The following is a 19,061-nucleotide window of genomic DNA, read 5'->3' as shown; positions in this document are numbered from 1 at the left end:
ACATGTTAAACAAAGACACTTGACATCCTGACATCTTTCTTCAGCACTCCTTAAAACTCACAGCTGTTTCCCTTTCTTCTTAGAGAGCCTCACACACCCCACCACAGGAAGCCATTTATTTACTCTGCAGTCAAAACACTGTTTTGATCTCTAAGGCAAACCATAAGGCAGCTAATGTACTGCAATACTGTATATTTCATGTTACAAATAAGGCCCCAAAATTTCTCATAGCAGTAAAAATATGGCATAATCTCTACTTGACGTTACTTGATTCACTCAAAGTGTCATCCTTTTGTCAATGATTTGGTTTAATGCCATTTAAATTGACTTACAATCTCCTTCTGCATGACACTGGCCACATTCTGCATGCCAATAGAGAGAAGCTGCTTGTAGCGCATCCCTCGACCAAACTCCAGTTTCTGCAGGTCACCAATGTTTTTAAATCCATCCAGCGCCACAGTCAGCAGTGCTTTTACACCTGTGTATGTAACAAAGGGCATTTTAGCAAACATAATTAGCCTTTGATTTGAACCAGGCTCTTCTGGAAAAGTTTAACAGACTGTAACTGCACAGTATGAAGTTGTTTTTGTTGAAAAGCTATTACAGGGGTTAAAGCAAAAAAATATTTTGCCTGAAAATCATTCCTCGGCCAAACCCCATTCCACAGCCTGTCACACACCCAGTTTAAGAGCAGTTTTTTCTTCTTCTTGTAATTAGGAGTATAGTGAGTACATGCTTTACCTTCACAAATGACATACTCAAAGAACATTTGCATTTAAAGAAAGACCATTTTGAACTACGTTTCTATTATTTACACACTTTATGAAATGTCAGTGTTTTCAATCTATTGCTTTTTAAGACTTTACTCTTTGTGATGTAGTCATACAGATAATTAACCATTTGCATAACTTTAAAGGGATACTCCACTTTTTTTGGAAATAGGCTCATTTTACTACTCCCCCAGAGTTAAACAGTTGAGTTTTACCGTTTTCGAATCCATTCAGCCGAACTCCGGGTCTGGCGGTACCACTTTTAGCATAGCTTAGCATAGATCATTGAATCGGACAAGACCATTAGCATCTCTCTCAAAAAAATTACCAAAGAGTTTCGATATTTTTCCTATTTAAAACTTGACTCTTCTGTAGTTACATTGTGTGCTAAGACCGACGGAAAATGTAAAGTTGCGATTTTCTAGGCTGATATGGCTAGGAACTATACTCTCAAACTTTGCTGCCGTACCATGAGTCCAGCAGGCGTAATGATATGACGCAGTGCCTGAAAATAGTCCCCAGCTTCCAACGTGACCGGGACTAAGTTTGTCTAACCTATTAGACCTATTTTCAGGCGCTGCGTAATATCATTACGCCTGCTGGACTCATGGTACGGCAGCAAAGTTTCTTGATTATTACGCAGGAATGAGAGTATAGTTCCTAGCCATATCAGCCTAGAAAATCGCAACTTTACATTTTCCGTCGGTCTTAGTACACGATGTAACTACAGAAGAGTCAAGTTTTAAATAGGAAAAATATCGAAACTCTTTGGTCATTTTTTTGAGAGAGATGCTAATGGTCTTGTCCGATTCAATGATCTATGCTAAGCTATGCTAAAAGTGGTACCGCCAGACCCGGAGATCAGCTGAATGGATTCGAAAACGGTAAAACTCAACTGTTTAACTCTGGGGGAGTTGAAAAAATAAGCCTATTTCCAAAAAAAGTGGAGTATCCCTTTAACACAAGCTCAAATAATAAAAGCCAACAGAGCTTTTGCCTAAAAGTAAGCTAATATCTTATCTCCATGTCAACTACACAGCCTAATTTACACTAATTAACACTAATTTCACAGCCTAATTCTATATTTTGATATTGCGCATGCCACCTGGGCATTAGACAATAGATACATCATGCTTATTTAAATGATGTATACAGTTGTACATAATACATAATGTTCCATTTGAACTAAGATTACAATTTTAACACATAATGAAAATGTGCATGAGTTCCAGATGAATTTACAGGTTTCAATATTCATACTATGTTAGTAAAGCCCTGACATTCGGTTCTATTTATTTAATGAATCATAATGTGATCGTATTATTCAACGCACTATTATTATGTTTGAGACATCAACCACTGGTCGATGACCATAATGTTTGTATAAACTGTAGGTAACAACTGATAAAATGTACATCTAGGTCATAAAAAACGTAATATTTTCTTCTCAGCCATGTCAACAATTGTCCGTGAGCGAAATCTCCTCCCATCTGTTGTCTGATTGGCCTTTCGCAAGGATTCCTGGGTAGTTAAAGTGTGTGGAGCCTGCTTCTATGCGGGCCTCGCGGAAGACGCGGGGGCGATGCTGAGCACACTTCAGAGCGTTAAAATGCTGAATGGGACGGCCTACGGACTCGTAGACTCGGCGAGCACGCGCAATTTAAGTCCACGAGACCGAAAGTCCACATGAAGTGCGCCATTTGGGACAGGGCCTAAGAGTGCAGAGAGGAACGTGCTTTCGCTCCACTCCAGGCTTTGATCACATCCCCCTCAGCAGGGTGAATAGCTACACCTCATCTTTCCTTAAAGTCCAACTAAAATCCAAATTGACCCTATTTACTTTGTTAGCGCATATTACTAGTCTTGTGGTGAAAAATGAATCCGTGCAAGTTAATACACAGAAAAAAATAGTTTGCCGTCATAATCTTTAATCAAAGTCTGAAAAGGTACTTCCGGTCTGGAATGGCGTTCCTTCTCTGATGATGTAGGTTTGACGGCTTGGGTTGGGAAACGCTTTAACCACTCTCCTCAAACCATTAGTCTGTTATGAGCAGAGATGGAGAGGAGGAGCGCTTAGAGTAAAACCCTGCCCTCTGTTCAATATTCCTTTTCACTGGGAAATACGTCACGACACTGGAGAAAAGTCGTTTGCAACTTCCGGTTCACGCGGACTTTAATTTAAGACCTATTCGAACTGAAATGAAGACATTTATTACACTATTTGAGAAATGTAAGCATATTATGGCCTTAAAATTATAAAAAGTGAATTTAAGACACAAGGACAGACGGGAACCCTGCAATTGACGGAAATCCGTCGTAGAGTCGTTGCAATTAACGGAAAAACGTTGTAGCGATGGAGAACTTTAATCTCTAAGTACAGAGTTTCTAAAGAATTGAAAAATTGTTTAATCAGTGTACCACTTGTCTTGAGGTTGCTCACGGCAAGCAGAAGATCCTCAACAGGCTCATCCAACCCATCTGTAAAGATGATCAGCACCTAAGAAGAGAAATCAAAGAAAAACTTTCTTCCTTGAAAATACCAACTTTTTGAATATGGATATCCTTGTTGGTTCAAGCTGGTTTATAGTGATCTATCTATCTATCTATCTATCTATCATAATCAATCAACGGCGTAACACTTTCAATTCCAGATATATCCTTATGTTATTACAGCCTGTTCAATTAGATATGGTTGATTTGGTTACTGCTGTTCTCACCTTTACATAAGAATTGGAAGCCCTGAACTTTTCCTCAAAAGAGCGTAGAAGCTTGGTGTTAAATCTGAGAGATTGGGAAGTCTGCAGTGTCATCACTTTTTGTACCACACCTTCACTGTACTCTTCAAAAGAAAAATCATCCAGCTTCTTTCCTTCAGCATCAACCAATCGGAAGCCTATGTTGTTATTGAGGGTTGGTCTGGTGATGCAGCACAAGTTGTGCACAACTGAAATGTAACGGATGATCTCAGGCAGGTAGGCCTGCAGCTTTTTCTGGTCTCTAAAGATTGAGCGAGAACTTGAACTGGTGCGAGAGTTATCAAATCCGATGCCAATGTCAACAGTACAACCTAAACAAAGAGAAATAGAATTCATGTGTGATAAGGAGGATAAGTTGAATGCTAATCAAAAATTCATAAACCAATAATAATTTTCATGCCATGGCTTATAAATGATTGATGATAAAGTTATATCCTGTTTTGTCTACTTTAATCATAAATAAAACCTAAAAAACTTTTAGCAATCATTCTAAATGCTACAAGTATATAGCAAATAGCAAAGATAATACAAACAAAGGTAATCTAAATGTAAAAATTGAAGACACAAACATGCATAACCTATATAACCTGTATGGGACAAATATACTGTGCATTCCTAGTTTGGTATTTCTCTTCAAGTTATACTCCAGGTTATTTTCAATGTACTACAATTTTGTGGATCAATTTAAAAAAATGCTTAGTAACCAATATGGTACCAATATACTGCGCATTCTAGTTTGATGTTTCTCTTGAAGGTATATTCCAGATTATCAATTTAATATCACACACATTGGCACCTCTACTCACTTGCTTGTATGGGTACAGGTCCAGGAATACAAAGGCTATCAACAAATGTTGCTGTTGTCAGATTAAGGTAGTCGAAGTTCTCCACTTCAAATAACCTATCCGGTGACCCGGCAATATAGCCGAGCTCTTTAATTAAAACATCCCCAATTCCAATCACAAAAACATTAATTTGCCGGCGTCTGAGATCATCGGCTGCTTTGTTCACGTCGTCATTTGAAGCGCCATCAGTGATGAGTACGAGATTCTGTGGTACGTTGTTCTGTTTGCGACTCCCTTTGCTTTCCTCGAAGAATTCCACAACGTTACGCAGAGCATTTCCAATGTATGTCTTTTTTTTCATTTGCGTGATTTGTTGAATTGCTGTTTTCACCCCATCTGCATCTATATACTTATTCAAGTAGAACTCTTTCTGATATAAGTTGCTGAACTGGGCTACACCGATTCTGATAAGTTCTGGAGCAATACGGAGCTTGTCCACAACATTTAGCAAGAATTGAATCATTGTTTTCCATGAATCCCCACTGATGCTTCCAGATCCATCAATCAGAAACACCAGGTCAGCGACCACGTTCTGGCATTCTGCAAGACAGAACAATCAAATGAGATGAGCCAATACTGATCATGTTGATAAATCTGAGATCTAACTAAGTCATTCACGTTCTTAAGGTCTGAAGAAAAAGCTTTCACCTGGTTTGCTTGTATTGCAGATGACACCTGAGATGTCCTTCTGCAGATCTTGAAGGGTCCGATAATTATTAACATGGAAGATTTTGTTTTTGTTCTTGGTAATCATCTCCAGCTCACTATCTTGAGCTCTGGCCACTCCAATTCCATACACATTTATACGTTTGGCTGTAAACTCATCAGCCCGTGCACGGAGGTCTTCCTGGTCTCTAGCATCACCGTCCGTGATCACGAATAGCATCTGAGGGATGCCTCGCTTCTGGCGCCCACCATTTGTTTCACTGAAGTAAGCGAGCGAGTATCCAAGAGCTTTTGCCGTGTAGCTGTTTGCAGGTGGGGGCTGAAACGATGTTATAGCCTCCAGTACCTGATGTTTACTTGTGTGCTGGTTTAAAGAGAATTGATTCGGAGTGCCGGAGTAGACAATTACGCCAATGCGAACTAGACTGTCCCCAATCTGTGTGCTGTTCACCACGGAAATTAAAAACGTTTTAATGCTTTCAAAATCTATAATATTAATCCGTCTGGTGCACTGCACCAAGAAGATCACATCTGCCAACTGTGCGCTCGGACAACCTAATGGAAAAATGAGAAAAAAAAGGAAAAAATGATGTAATCTGGTCCAAGTTGGTTTATTCTAGTGCTTGCTTGATGCTGGTCATAGCTTTGTTGTTCAACAGCAAAAAGTTTTAGTCAACCAAGAACCAACATGGTTGAATTTGAGTGAAACCGGGTAACTAACGCGATGAAAAACTGCAATTCAAATGTGAATTTAAGGAAGTAGAATTCATATAATTAAAAGAAATATATCATTTTCAACTAGAAAAGGAAGGTTCATCAAGATAAACTTTGAATATATTGGATTGGCAAAGTCTTGTCTGAAAGTTTAAAACTTAATTTATATACAAACATGTACGTTTAATGAACTTTAAATTTAACAATGTGAAAACCCTTCATTTCCCAAAATGCTATTACCTGTTGCATTTCTTGAAATTATAAATCAGCAATTTCCACTTCATCTCAATCCAATTCAAATTCTAATTCAACTTCCTGTGGAATGCACATTCCAACTCATGTAATGAAAGAGAGCAATTCTAAATTTGACCAAACCCTGAATGAACAGCATACAAAACAACAAGGATGTGCGGTAAATGTGGCATACAGTAACATTTTATGACTCACCTGTGTCAGGGCTGCAGAGCTTGAATTGGAGGTTTTTCTCAATGGACTGAAGTGCTTCAAAATCCCTCTCCACGTACACTTTATCTCGAGTTCCACTGATTTCCCACAACTGTGTGGTGTTTATGCTCTTACCCACACCTATTGAGAAGATGGTGACACCCTTGTCTCTGATGGCCTTGGCAGGTAAGGCGACAGCATCGTGAGCTTCCCCATCTGTGATAACTATGAGGAACTGTGGGACGTCAGGCCGACCACCGTTGGATGCATCAAAATACTTTGGAATAAACAAGAGTGCATCTCCTGTGTATGTGTCCCCTGTTAACTGTGTAATGCTGTTAATCGCTTCCTCTACGTCATCTTTGTTATAGAACTCATTCAGGGCAAATTGGTGCCGTGGTGTAGTGCTAAACTGGACCACACCAATGTGCACATTATCTTCTCCGATGACAGTACCATTAACAACTTTGGTAATAAAAGTCTTCATTGATGTAAAATTTGTGTCGTGAATGCTAGAAGAACCATCAATCAAAAACATGATATCGGCCACACTGTTCTTGCAGGCTAAAGAAAGCAGAAAAGAAAAAAGAAAAAATTATTTACTTCACCAGTTTTTTCATCTTGCTTTCCAGTAAATATATACTATATAACATACTTACTTAGAATTAAAAATTCAATCATTGAGAATAGAAATTGTGTGAGATAAGAATATACGCTACTATTCATAATGTTGGGGTCGGTATATAGGATTTTCAAATGTTTTAACAGTAATTGGAATCTCTTGCAAGGCTGCATTTATTCGATCAAAAATACTGTGAAAATAGTATTATTCTGAAATATAATTGCAATTTAAAATACATTTTCTAATTTAAAACTAATTTATAATTTTATTTTAATATATTTTAAAATGTAATTTATCCCTGTGATGGCAAATGAAAAGCTGAATTTTCAGCATCCTTACTCTTTTTTTAGTATTTAGTGTCACTGCCACATGGTCCTTCAGAAATCATTCTAAACTGATTTAACTGAATTCTTCTGTTCAAAAGAACAGCATCATTTGAAATAGAAATCTTTTGTACATTTACATTTAATCATTTAGCAGACGCTTTTATCCAAAGCGACTTACAAATAAGGAGAACAATAGAAGCAGTTAAACTAACAAAATGACAACAACATGTAAGTGATATGACCCTTTCCAGTTTAGTCTAATGCAGTATATGTATTTTAAAAAAAATATATATATATATAGAATATAGAATAGAAGAGAAAAGAAAGTGTTAGTATAAATGGATCAAGTGTTGCGGAAAAAGATGCGTCTTCAGCCGTTTCTTGAAAATTGCTCGGGTTGAGTTGGAATATTTGCAAATATCTTTACTGTCACTTTTAATCAATTTAATGCATCCTTGTTGAATAAAATTATTTATTTATTTTTAAAAAGACCTCAAACTTTTGAAAGGTAGTGTATCATTAATTAATCTTTTAATATGTTTGTCAAAATGTAGGTTGTTTTAAACCAGTCAAAAATAGATTTAAAAAAATATATGTTTTTGCAGCATATCTACGACTGGTTAGTCTTACCCTCTTGTGAGCAAATATCTGTGACAACTTCGCCCTTGAGGGAATTCAGGGCATCATAGTTGGTCACATAGAACTTCTTAGTTTCATCAGCTGTCATCTTCAAGAGCTCATCCTGGTTGGCATCCTTAACTCCAATGGCATAAACTGAAACACCTTGAGTCGTCAGCTCTGCCGCTGGTTCACTCACGTCATCTTGGGATTCCTTATCAGTTATGACAATGAGAATCTCCTGCACCTTAGCCGGACGGGACGCTTTAGCCTGATTAAAGAGATCGGCCACAAAAGTTAGTGCTTTGCCTGCCTCTGTGCCTCCACTGGGTCGAATGATGTCCCTCACAGCTGCTTCTAAAGAGGCCCTGTTTTTGTGCTCTGTCAAGCTGAATTGTAGAGTTGGATCACGGTCGGCTTTAGCAACTCCCACGCGAACTCGATTTGATCCAATGTTGAATAATTGCAAAAAGCCAAGGATAAATTTCTTCACATCTTCGAAGTCGGCATGAGTGCTGCCAGAGTTGTCCAACAAGAAATAAATGTCTGCTTCCTCTGTGTTCACGCATCCTAAAAGTGAGGGTTAAATTACATGGAATTATGAGTAGGGAAAAACAAAGGCTGTTGCAACATACAAAATTTCTTTTTGAACTAAAGCATAAAATTCAGCACAAGTTCTGTAAAGTTAAATGTATTGTAACATTACAAATAATAATACAATAAAATAAGTTGAAAAAAAATACAAAATTATGAAAAATGTTATCGGTATCTTTTTCAAGAGTCTCCCCTAATCATTCTATAAAACGGTTGTAAAATACACGAAATATAAATAAGTCTGGCATACATCAACAGAGAGAAGTCTGGCGCTTCATTGGAAGATCAAGTTATAACATTTTTATAAAAAAATATGAGGTAAACACTAATTTATAAAAAATGTAATATACGCATTCAAAATAAGACAGATAATATAGATTTGGAAAATTATTTTGTATAGTGTGAATTTTCATTTCATGCTGACCTTAACTAATCCTCTAAACTACGTAATTCATCAACCACTTACATCAAACAAACACATTGGTATGAGATACTTCAGCAATGTATTAAGTTAAAGAGTAATATGCATGAAGAACTTTTAACTCATTACACATTTAACTCATTTTCACACACTTACTTATGTTTACCTTGTTTTAGGAGGAATCTAATGTTCTTGTCAAAACCTCGATTGACCACAACCTTACAAAGGCTCTTTCTGAGGCTTTTCTCCAACGAACTAAGCATCTGAAAACTTTCCACGTTGAACACAAACTGCCTTTCAGGGTAGGATGCAATTTTTATGAGCTCGTCCACACTAGCATCCTTCACCCCAAGGGCATAAACAGTGACTCCTGAACGCCTCAGCTCAGCAGCTGTGACGGTGACATCATCTTGTGACTTGCCATCAGTGACGACAACAGCAATCTGCTTAACACCAAGAGCTTTCCTGCTGCCCCTCTTCTTAGTAAACAGATTGTCCTTGGCAAACTTCAGGGCCGCACCAGTTGAGGTTCCTCCACCTCTGTATGGTATGATTTTAATATAGTTCAGAATATCCCTCTTGTTTTCAAATGTGTCCAAGTAGAATTCAGCACTGGGTCTGTCGTTGTAAAGCATCAATCCCACCCTCACACTGTCAAAGTTGATCTCTAGACCGCTAACTATGCGGTGGAGGAAGCGTTTCATCAGTTCAAAGTTGCTGCTGGTGATACTACCCGACTCATCCACAATAAACACAATATCCGCCACTTGGGCTGATCTACAGTCTGTTCGAAGACAATAACAATGCATTAATATAATGTTAAATGGTGGAAAAATATTGTGATAAAAATGTTACAGTAATGAAGAAAATTCAGAGGTGCACCAAGTAATAATGTTTTTAAGGCTATGTTCAGAATACCATAGTATTCTTAATAATGCTGTGTATTCTGTGTACACTGCACTGTTTGCGGTAAACAAGCCAAGGTTTTCAGTTTAAGAAAATAAGCTACTATTGGATTTCAATTACTTTTCACTGGCTGCGTCCAAAATCGCATACTCTCTTGAATGGGTACTTAAAATCCGTACTACATCCGCCATGGTGTCATTATCATGTGACCTCCCAGCATCAGTTACGTCGCTTCACTGCCATTCACAAATACTCTTCCGTGGCCTCATGGGATAGTAAAGTGTCCATCATATGCACATTTCAGAACTTCGCTGGAATTTCTTTTTGCCAACTCTTTTATGAGTACTGTGAATTCGGACATTCTCTTGTCACATACAGTACTGTTTTTCACCTACTATATAGAAGGGAAGTATGCGATTGCGGATGCAGCCATCAGTTCTCAACTCTACCCCAAAATTATAATTCTGTTATCCTTTACTCACCCTCAAGTTGTTCCAAACCTGTAGGAGTTTCTGTCTTCTGCTGAACCCAAAATAATATATTTTGAAGAATGTCAGTAACCAAACAGTTGATGGACCACATTGACTTTCAAAGTATTTTTTCCCCTCCGTACTATGGAAGTCAATGAGGCCCCTCAACTGTTTGGTTACCCATATTTTTCAAAATATCTTTTCTGTTCAGCAGAAGAAAGAAATTCATACAGGTTTGGAACAAGAGGGTGAGTAAATGATGACAGAACATTCATTTTTGGGTGAACCATCCCTTTAACATTTTCTGGAAAATACAGAAGTTTGATGTGTGTTTATTGTCTGGTTGAACTGCAAAACATGGCTTGTCATGATCTTAACATGGTGGCCACCGTGAGGGGACCCACTTTATGTAGACTAAAACAGCTTCTATGTCACTGATATATCTGTAGTAAATAAAATAACTATTCTTATGTGTCACTATTTCTTATGCCAAACTTACTTAATGCACCTTTAAGAACCTATAATACATAATTAAAATAAACGCAAACTAACCTCCTGTAACAATTAAAGATTCTGGTTCCTTAATCCTTTCTATGATGTCTGAAGCAAGTTTATTAATAGTCTCGTCAGAGAGTAAGATCTGGAAAGCAAGTAGAGTAGGTGACAGGTAGTGTAAATTGTCTTCCAATCTGATATCAATAACGGTCACATCCTCATTCTTCATTGTTTCTATGGCCCTCACAGTGGGGTCGTATGAGTTCCCTGTTCTCAGCACCAGCAGATACTGCTTGTAGCCTTTAGCAATTCTGCTGCCGGACACCGTGTTAAGAAAGTGAGTGCGAACATAATCTATGGCTTTTCCTAATTTTCGCTCTCCGTTAGGCCTGGGCTCGAACCGATTTATGTACTCAATGGCTTCTTCCTCGGCTTGGTAGTCACTGAACAGAAACTCTTTGACAACGTTCTCGCCAAACTGAGCCAGAGCGATCTTATAAGATGCATCGCCCACATTGAGCTGCACAGCCAGTTGGGTGAGAAGTTCTCTTATCTCCTGTGTGTACGCCTGGGCCATACTATCCACCAGAACAAATACATCAGCAAACTTTGGGGCAAGAGCTGAAACAGAAACACAATGATGAATGGACAATTATTTTATGTATTTGCACATATACACAGTAAATACCTGAATATTAAATATATTACACAGTAAATTATTACAAATCAACCAATATCAGCCGTAATCATTTCCTCAGGGATAAGATAAAAGTCAATTAGGGGCCATTCACACAGAACGCTTTTAAAAACACGAGACACATTTAAGAACTCTGCGACGTCATGCACAAGATGTCGCAGACATGGGACGTGAGCACAAAAGTCAAACAAGTCTGTCTAGTCTAGTGCATAGAACATGGAAAAGCCCACTCACCTATCAATCATCTACCGGAATACATTTTTCTTTTCAATTTCAGTTTATTTTTGGGCTTTTTATGCACTGAGCATATGTACGGCCTACTATGCCACAGCTCAGATCAATAAAAAAAGCTTTAAAAGCTTTCTTCGGCATGCTTGATGTAAACTTAAAATCTTATTTTTCATTATTTATTTTTTTACTTTTGTGTGTATTTTCAACATACAGTAAGTGAACTGGTGAAATCAGTTAGACATTTTGATGTATGTAGTCATAATATCAGAGACCCTCTCCCTGCATGCAAATCTGTCACATGTGGTCACAGCAGACACATTTTCAGTGTTAACTAAAAACTAAATCTATTAAAATCTATTTGTTTTTGGTAACTGCAATGTTAGCTTAGATCCTCCCATGAGTGAGCTGTACACAGTCCGCCATGCGTTTATCTCCTCGCTAGAGCAGCTAATGGAAATGCAAGAATGTCTAATACGTGAAAGACAATCTAAATGTTCTGTTGTTGGCTGTATCGACGATCACAGAATCGTTCCATTTCACTGCACTACTTTTTTATTGCTTTTCTATGTAAACATCTTTTACAGCGTTTCGTGCAGGAAATGCCGTTCTAAAAATGTAATGCTCAAGTTAAAGGAAGTTTAACTTTTGAAAAACAGGTGAACGGTCCCGAATGGGAGGAAAAAACGCAAGGTCCGTCTAGCGCATGTTTACATGGAAATGAACGTAAAAGCAGCACAGTGGAATGCAAAACCGTGTCCTGTGGAAACGGGACCATGCTGTTTCTCCTGTTTTGTTGTTGCTGCCGGAGTATCAGAGGCATGAGCTGTAAAGGTACAGCCCTCTTCTGGAAAGTGGGGCAGGGAGCAGCAGCTCATTTGCAATATATACACAGTTTTTGCTTCCACCGAAAAAGGGGGCATTTAGGGCATTGTACAATAAATGATCATTGTGGTATTTTGAGCTGAAACTTCACATTCACCTTCTTGGGACACCTAAGACTTATATTACATCTTGTAAAAAGAGGCATAATAGGTCCCCTTTAAGTTTGAAATAATGAAGTTACTAAAACTAAAACCAAAATGAAAGCTATATAGGAATATAAAAAAAAACGAATACAAAATGAATAAACAAAAATACTGAAATTCAAAATATTAATAAATACTATAATATGATATAATTGATACAAGGATCTCACATGACCACTTGTGATTGTATCACCAGACAGATTTAGATATCAGGTGTAAACAGGCTTGTTGACTTTTATGAACAGAGCTTCAAAACTTAACTTACCTTTCCCCTGATCTCTCATCAAGATACAGACTGTCTCTTTCACGGTGGTCGTCAGTCCTTGCAGTGCTTGGTATTTGTCGATATTAACCACAAAACGCTCAGGTGGGCTGTTGGCAATTGCCTTCAACTCAGTCATATTGGTGGCACCAACAGCAATAGCAAAGATAATAATACCCTTCTGTCGCAGATCTCCGGCAGGTCCCTTTATATCATCGGCTGAGTCTCCATCTGTGATCAGCACAACAATCTGAGGCACGTTTTCATTGATACGGCTTCCATTTTCACTCGTGATAAAACTGTCCTTAAGGAAATTCATGGCTTTTCCCATAAACGTGCCTCCTGTTCGGTACGGAAGGTTATCTATTTTCTTAATCAGTTCTGCTTTGTTTGTATAGTTCCCCAGCTGAAACTCTTTGTAGGGATCGGTGTTGAACTGAACAAGGCCAACTTGTACATTTTTAGTGTCAATATCCAAACCATCCACGAAAGTGCGCATGAACGTCTTAACCTCCAGGAAGTCTCGAGTACCGATGCTGCTAGAACTATCCACGAGGAATACAATGTCATATGCCGGGTTTTCATCCAGGCATCCTATCACTGAGAGTACAATATACAACACATGACAATCTAGACATACATAATGGTCATAAATGACAAAAAAATTGAATTCTGGGGGTCAGTAAGATTTTAATGCTTTTGAAAGAAGTTTATGCTCACCAAGACTGCATTTATTTGATAAAAAATGCTGTAAATACAGTAATATTCTGAAATATTATTACCATTTAAATATTATAAATTATTAATGTTGAAAACAGTTGTGCTGCGTAATATTTTTGGGAACCATGATACATTTTATTAGGATTTTTTGATCAGCATAGAACAGCATTTATTCTTTATACAATTTATTCTGAATAGAATTTGTTTTGTAAAATTGTTGAAACAACTTAGTGTCACTTTGAATAAATTAATTGCAGCCTTGCTGAATAAAAGAATTAGTTTCATCCAAAAAGAAAAATATTATTGACCCCAAACTTTTGAACAGTAGAATAAATATTATCAAAAATCATACAAATTATTACATAAATGATTCTCTAATGGGTAAAAAACACTAAAAGCACAAAACATGCAGCATTAGTACAGTCCTTTTTTTAAGAACAATAATAGCCATAAACAAGCCTATTTGTTATTTATTTAATTATAACAACATAGTTTGCCTCATATATTTCTGTAAATCATAGCATTATTTTTCTGGAAAGTGTTTACCTGTTTGCTGTGTAGTGCTGCTGTGTAGGAAACATGATGTAATGAATAAAACAGAAAGAAATGTCAGTGTCTTCCCCATTGTCTAAGCGCGTCCCGAAAGCCTTAACAAAAAAAAACAAAAAAAACAGCAATAAATTAAGCATGATAATTCCAGTAAAAATTCAGTAATACCTGATGACTTGTGTAAGAAGTCCCCTAAAGAAGTCCACTTATACCAGCAAACATCAGATTTTTACAAACGTGAATCAAATTGAAAAACCACAGAATTAGTCAGAGAAATACAGCAGAAAGATAAAACTATTCCTTAAAATACATACTTTAAAACAAGGAGCAATAGAATAGCAGCAGTAAGTATTAATAAATAATGATATTCAATTATAGATTATTATGAGTAATAGATATCTTCAAAATTGTCATTTCAATTATTAAAGAAATCAACTAATAAATTCTATAAGTTCCCCGATCATTAATAAACAGTGTCAAAAAATTAGATCCACTAATCCCAAATTCTTCTGATTGAATACATGGCACAAATGGAGATATTCCGATAAAAATGTAAAAATGAAGAAAACTGTGCTGAAATGAAATGTCTGTCAGTTTATCTCCAACCCAAATGACCTGAAACCATAACAATGTAAAATATAAATAATCTACTAGGTAAACAAATGTGTTTATTTTTTCCTGTTAAGAAATGTTTGTGTTGGACTGACATGTTTCAAGAACCAGCTGTGAAATTTAAGGTCAACTAAGGGCATGTCTAGACCATCAAGCTCTCATAGCCCAAGACCCAAACCCTTTCATGTGGTAAGAAGAAAGGAATACCAATACTTTCATGGCATGAAGAACAAAACCTCAAACCTAAAAAGACCCAACAACCACCCCCCCCCCCCCCCCCCCCCCCCACCCCTATTTCTAAATCTGTTAGCTAAGCAAAAATGAAACCAAAAAGTACCAAAAATTTGTAGATCATTTCCTTTATTTGATGCCACACTCTAAATCCAAATGGCAGCAGTGCCATCAAACAAACTGATTGTTTGCCAACATGTTTCAAACACTGCCCCTCATCTACAATTAGTCAAATAGCACATAGTTCCACCTTAACTCACTGCATTGATTGATGAAACATGAGCTATATTGGGCTGGTCAGGAAGGGATAGAGAGAGATGATGCTCAATAAATTGTATTGTTCTTTTTCATTAATCAAATTCAGAATCAGTTACATTTTGCTTTCCCATCTGTGAGGCACCGGACACATCTGCACATGTGCATCTCATGTTTGAGAGCGGTACAAAATATTTCCTACGCAGACAAAACCACAAATGTGCCTGCAAGCCGTCCCAAAGCAGGAACTCAAAGGAAATCACGTCTAATCTGTATTCTGCTCCTTTTCTCATTCTAAATAAAACAGTCTTCTATATAATAAAATCACACATGAGAGACACATGGTCCCCATATCAGTTCCAGTCACTCTAACAGAGCAACTTGTTTTATTAATAGATTCTTTCTAACAAAAAAAACCAGTGTTTCCAAATACAGCCCTCGACAAGTTTTTATATCTCGTGTGTCCCAGCGCTGTTACTTCCTTTACCAGGAACCTAGGCAAGTGGAGCATTGAGATTAAGAAAGATTCATATTTTATGTATTAAGGGTCTGGTTTCACAGACAGGGCTTAGATTAAGCCAGGATTATGCTTTAGTTTAATTAGGACATTTAAGTAGCTTTTATAAATGTGTCTTAGAAAAAAACACTGGTGGGTATGTGTATTTTTATTTAGTTGTTTGGTTGTTTGTTTGCCTGCCAAACAACTTCTTTCAATAATCGTTCAGCATCACGCCGCAGCCTGTTTTAATTCCTTTATGAGCTGCACAGTTGAGCCGGATGGTGCAGTTGCTTTTATGTGGTCTGCTGTTTTTGGAAAATAAATAAAAGAAAAAAGTACTTTTTTTTAATCACAAAGCAAAAAAAAAAAAGTATCTTAATTATTTTAGTAACTTAGATATAAATGTTTTATTGTAATAAAATATGCAAAATAAGGTCTGCAGAAAGTAGATTCCAAATTCTTCTTTTATCATATAGAGTTGCTCGAATTCACAAACTGTGGTAACTAAACCACACCCTAGTTCAGGACGAAATATGGCACAGTGATCAAAAGAAAATGACATTTTTTATGGGTGTTTTATGCCAAGTCAATAGTTTTGATAAAATAAATGTATCCAAACTTTTCATGCGGAGTTTTAAACCCTTAAGCAAGAACAAATACATTGAGTGAAAACCCGTTTGTGAGGCCCATATGTTTTAACAGGAAAGGGGGGTCAAATAGTGTGCACATGGAAGTACTTAAACTGTGAAGAAAGAGTTGATAAATTGTGACAATCAAAGCCAAAGGCCATGCAGGACACTTCATTGAGGCAAATCTTTGAGTGCACATTTATTTCAAGCTTGTTTCCTGCCGTATAATCTCAGAAGTCATGCCATGTTTGACACAAATATTACAAGAACGACATATCAAATGGATAAAATACTCTGTAGATCATCCCATTACAGCATTTCACTAATCTGAGCAACTGAAAGCATAGACAGCTCTTTTAGATTATAATTTGGTTTTTTCATTGTTGTAAAGGACTGTTTATAGAAAGTCCCTCATCATGATGTTATAATGTATTATATATTATTTATTGATTGATTTTAAGTCCTACATTTATTTTGGAGATGCCACTAGATCAGGCATCAAAAATCACTATGCATGCACTGGAACAAGGAAAATAAACATTGCATGGCACACAAGGGAGAGACATGAATAATGTGCCAATACGCTACAGTTGTATAATATAAACAATAAGGATTGAAGTACATGTGAATACCAAGAAAAATGTATGTCAAAACCAAACTTGCAAACTCCATGCACTAGATCTGACTCTGATCCAACCAGATACCTCGGTAATGGTGCAATCTGGACATCGACCAGGATTGTGTTCCCCAAAGGCAAACATTCAATCACTGACACACATGGCAATGCACAACACATCTTAAATGGTAACCATACAGCTTTGATGCTCTCTTCAAATTACTAATGACCCATGTGCATGTAACACAGCCACATATGTTACATATAAACAATCCATGGTGCTGTGTTTTTTTTTTTTTTTTTGTATGATCAAGCATGATGACAGAATAGAGCATATGGATATGATCACCTCTAACTAAATCTGCAGATGTGCAATTACGTTGGGTTCTAAAATCCTCAAACCCAAGAGCAATTTTTTGACATACATACACCAAATTAACTAACTAGCTAACTAACAGACACCTTAGAAGCCCCTCTGAACGCCTTATTACTCATTAGAATAATTCTAGTCACCACTCAGAATAACAAGCCTAACCAATTAAGAGTATTTCATATGCTTGGAGCTTCAGTCGTTTGCCTCAGGAACTGCTGCAACAACATTTCATTTCCCCCCCCTCATTTCCAAACCAGACCAGGCCCCTATCTGATTGGCGGCACTGCTTTCGAAACTGAAGGAAATTCCTAGTGGAATATTTTACTTGAGAGCATTCCTGAACAAGCAAATACATCATGCAATCACGGAGAAAAAGATGAGGACATTGAGGACGTACAATATCTAATATATCTATGTGTGTGTGTGTGTGAGAGAGAGAGAGAGAGAGAGAGAGAGAGAGAGAGATTTCAATTTTATTAACCACATTAAACAGAGCTAAACAATTTCCAGGTTTATTTTCCCCAATTCATCATAACATTTGATTTGAACCAGCCCCGTAGATCTCCTATAATTGAACGCAGATGTTTCATTACATTATAGTATATTTTTACCATTTCTCATCTTTTTTTACTTTTTTTCCTTGTCAGCTGCCTTTCACATAAATCATATTTTAAGAAAAAAACGGACAAGGGTTATAAAAGTGGTTATGGGTCATAACTTTTACAAAGAAGCATTTAGCCTAACTGCTGAAAAGATTGTAATTTTTATACGAGTATAAAACCTAACTCCCGAAAAATAAACATTGACACATTTTTAAGCATCATTTCAAATTAAAACAAATGCCAGCAGAGAGAGCTTTTCACTGATATAACCTAACACGTTTCCAAAGAGTTTCAACAACACAATGATGTATCTTAATGCCTCTGCAAACAAGAATGAAGCGCGTGTACTCACTGTGCATCTGTCGGAGCACGAGACAACAACCCCACTGCACGAGCACATCTGTGCATCGATGTGCGACCACCCCTCAGTGAACCGCCTTCCCCCGCCATATCTTCATTTTTACATGCATTAGTTCATTTCTACACTGAGTTGAAGTTCTAAAGCTCATATTTCAAGTGTAATAATATTTCCAAACTATACAGAAAAAAAAAAAACATCTCCCATGCATCAAACGTTTTTTATTCGTTTTTATAGAGCTGAGCATTAGCCTACAACAGTTATAACCTTTTAATATTCACATTTCATTTTATGAGCTGTGAAAATGCAACTGACCAAACAATACAAGAAAATAAATATTAGAATACATTTGTAATTGTACTTTATAGTAAACAATATGATTTAATGATATACACTCTAAAAAATGCTGGGTTGTTTTAACCCAATTTTGGGTCAAATATGTGTCATGATCCTGCCATCTATCTAGTCTTTAATTTTCCCTGGTCTTGAGGCAGGATCATGACAGACCCATGTTTTATGTGTAAGCACATGGCCATTTGTTTGGGCTGTGTGCTTGCGTTGTCTCGTCACGTAACCCCGCCCCCTTGTTACCCTCATTTAGTCATCATTGCTTTACCCTTGTCATCTGTTTCCCTCATTAGTTTCTCCCCATTTAATCCCCTTGTGTTTGCTGTCTTGTGCCGGTTCATTGTTACTTGTTACATGATACAAGTTGTCATTCAATCAATGTGATACCTACTGTGAGTAACCTGTTG

General features: G+C 37.1%; 1 protein-coding gene across 2 annotated transcripts in view; it reads right to left on the bottom strand.

Annotated features, from left to right (window-relative positions):
- col6a4a (collagen, type VI, alpha 4a) overlaps positions 1-18,351 on the bottom strand; it is a 32,888-nt gene extending 14,537 nt beyond the window's left edge. The window contains exons 1-12 of one of the 2 annotated variants that reach the window (XM_084385629.1): positions 18,301-18,351; positions 14,129-14,229; positions 12,866-13,462; positions 10,705-11,268; positions 8,943-9,560; positions 7,774-8,331; positions 6,199-6,759; positions 5,020-5,592; positions 4,333-4,911; positions 3,488-3,837; positions 3,189-3,267; positions 333-478 (exon numbers count right to left, since the gene is read on the bottom strand). In XM_084385629.1, coding sequence (XP_084241755.1) covers positions 333-478; positions 3,189-3,267; positions 3,488-3,837; positions 4,333-4,911; positions 5,020-5,592; positions 6,199-6,759; positions 7,774-8,331; positions 8,943-9,560; positions 10,705-11,268; positions 12,866-13,462; positions 14,129-14,207 — 4,704 coding nt within the window. In that variant the 5' untranslated portion in view covers positions 14,208-14,229; positions 18,301-18,351. Of the gene's footprint in view, positions 1-332; positions 479-3,188; positions 3,268-3,487; positions 3,838-4,332; positions 4,912-5,019; positions 5,593-6,198; positions 6,760-7,773; positions 8,332-8,942; positions 9,561-10,704; positions 11,269-12,865; positions 13,463-14,128; positions 14,281-18,300 lie in introns of those variants that run through there. The other variant, XM_084385630.1, reaches the window with a different exon arrangement.
- Positions 18,352-19,061: the final 710 nt, after the last annotated feature.

The sequence above is a fragment of the Rutilus rutilus genome, assembly GCF_951802725.1.
Source record: "Rutilus rutilus genome assembly, chromosome: 17".
NCBI lineage: Eukaryota > Metazoa > Chordata > Actinopteri > Cypriniformes > Leuciscidae > Rutilus > Rutilus rutilus.
This window is presented reverse-complemented; position numbering and strand designations above follow the sequence as displayed.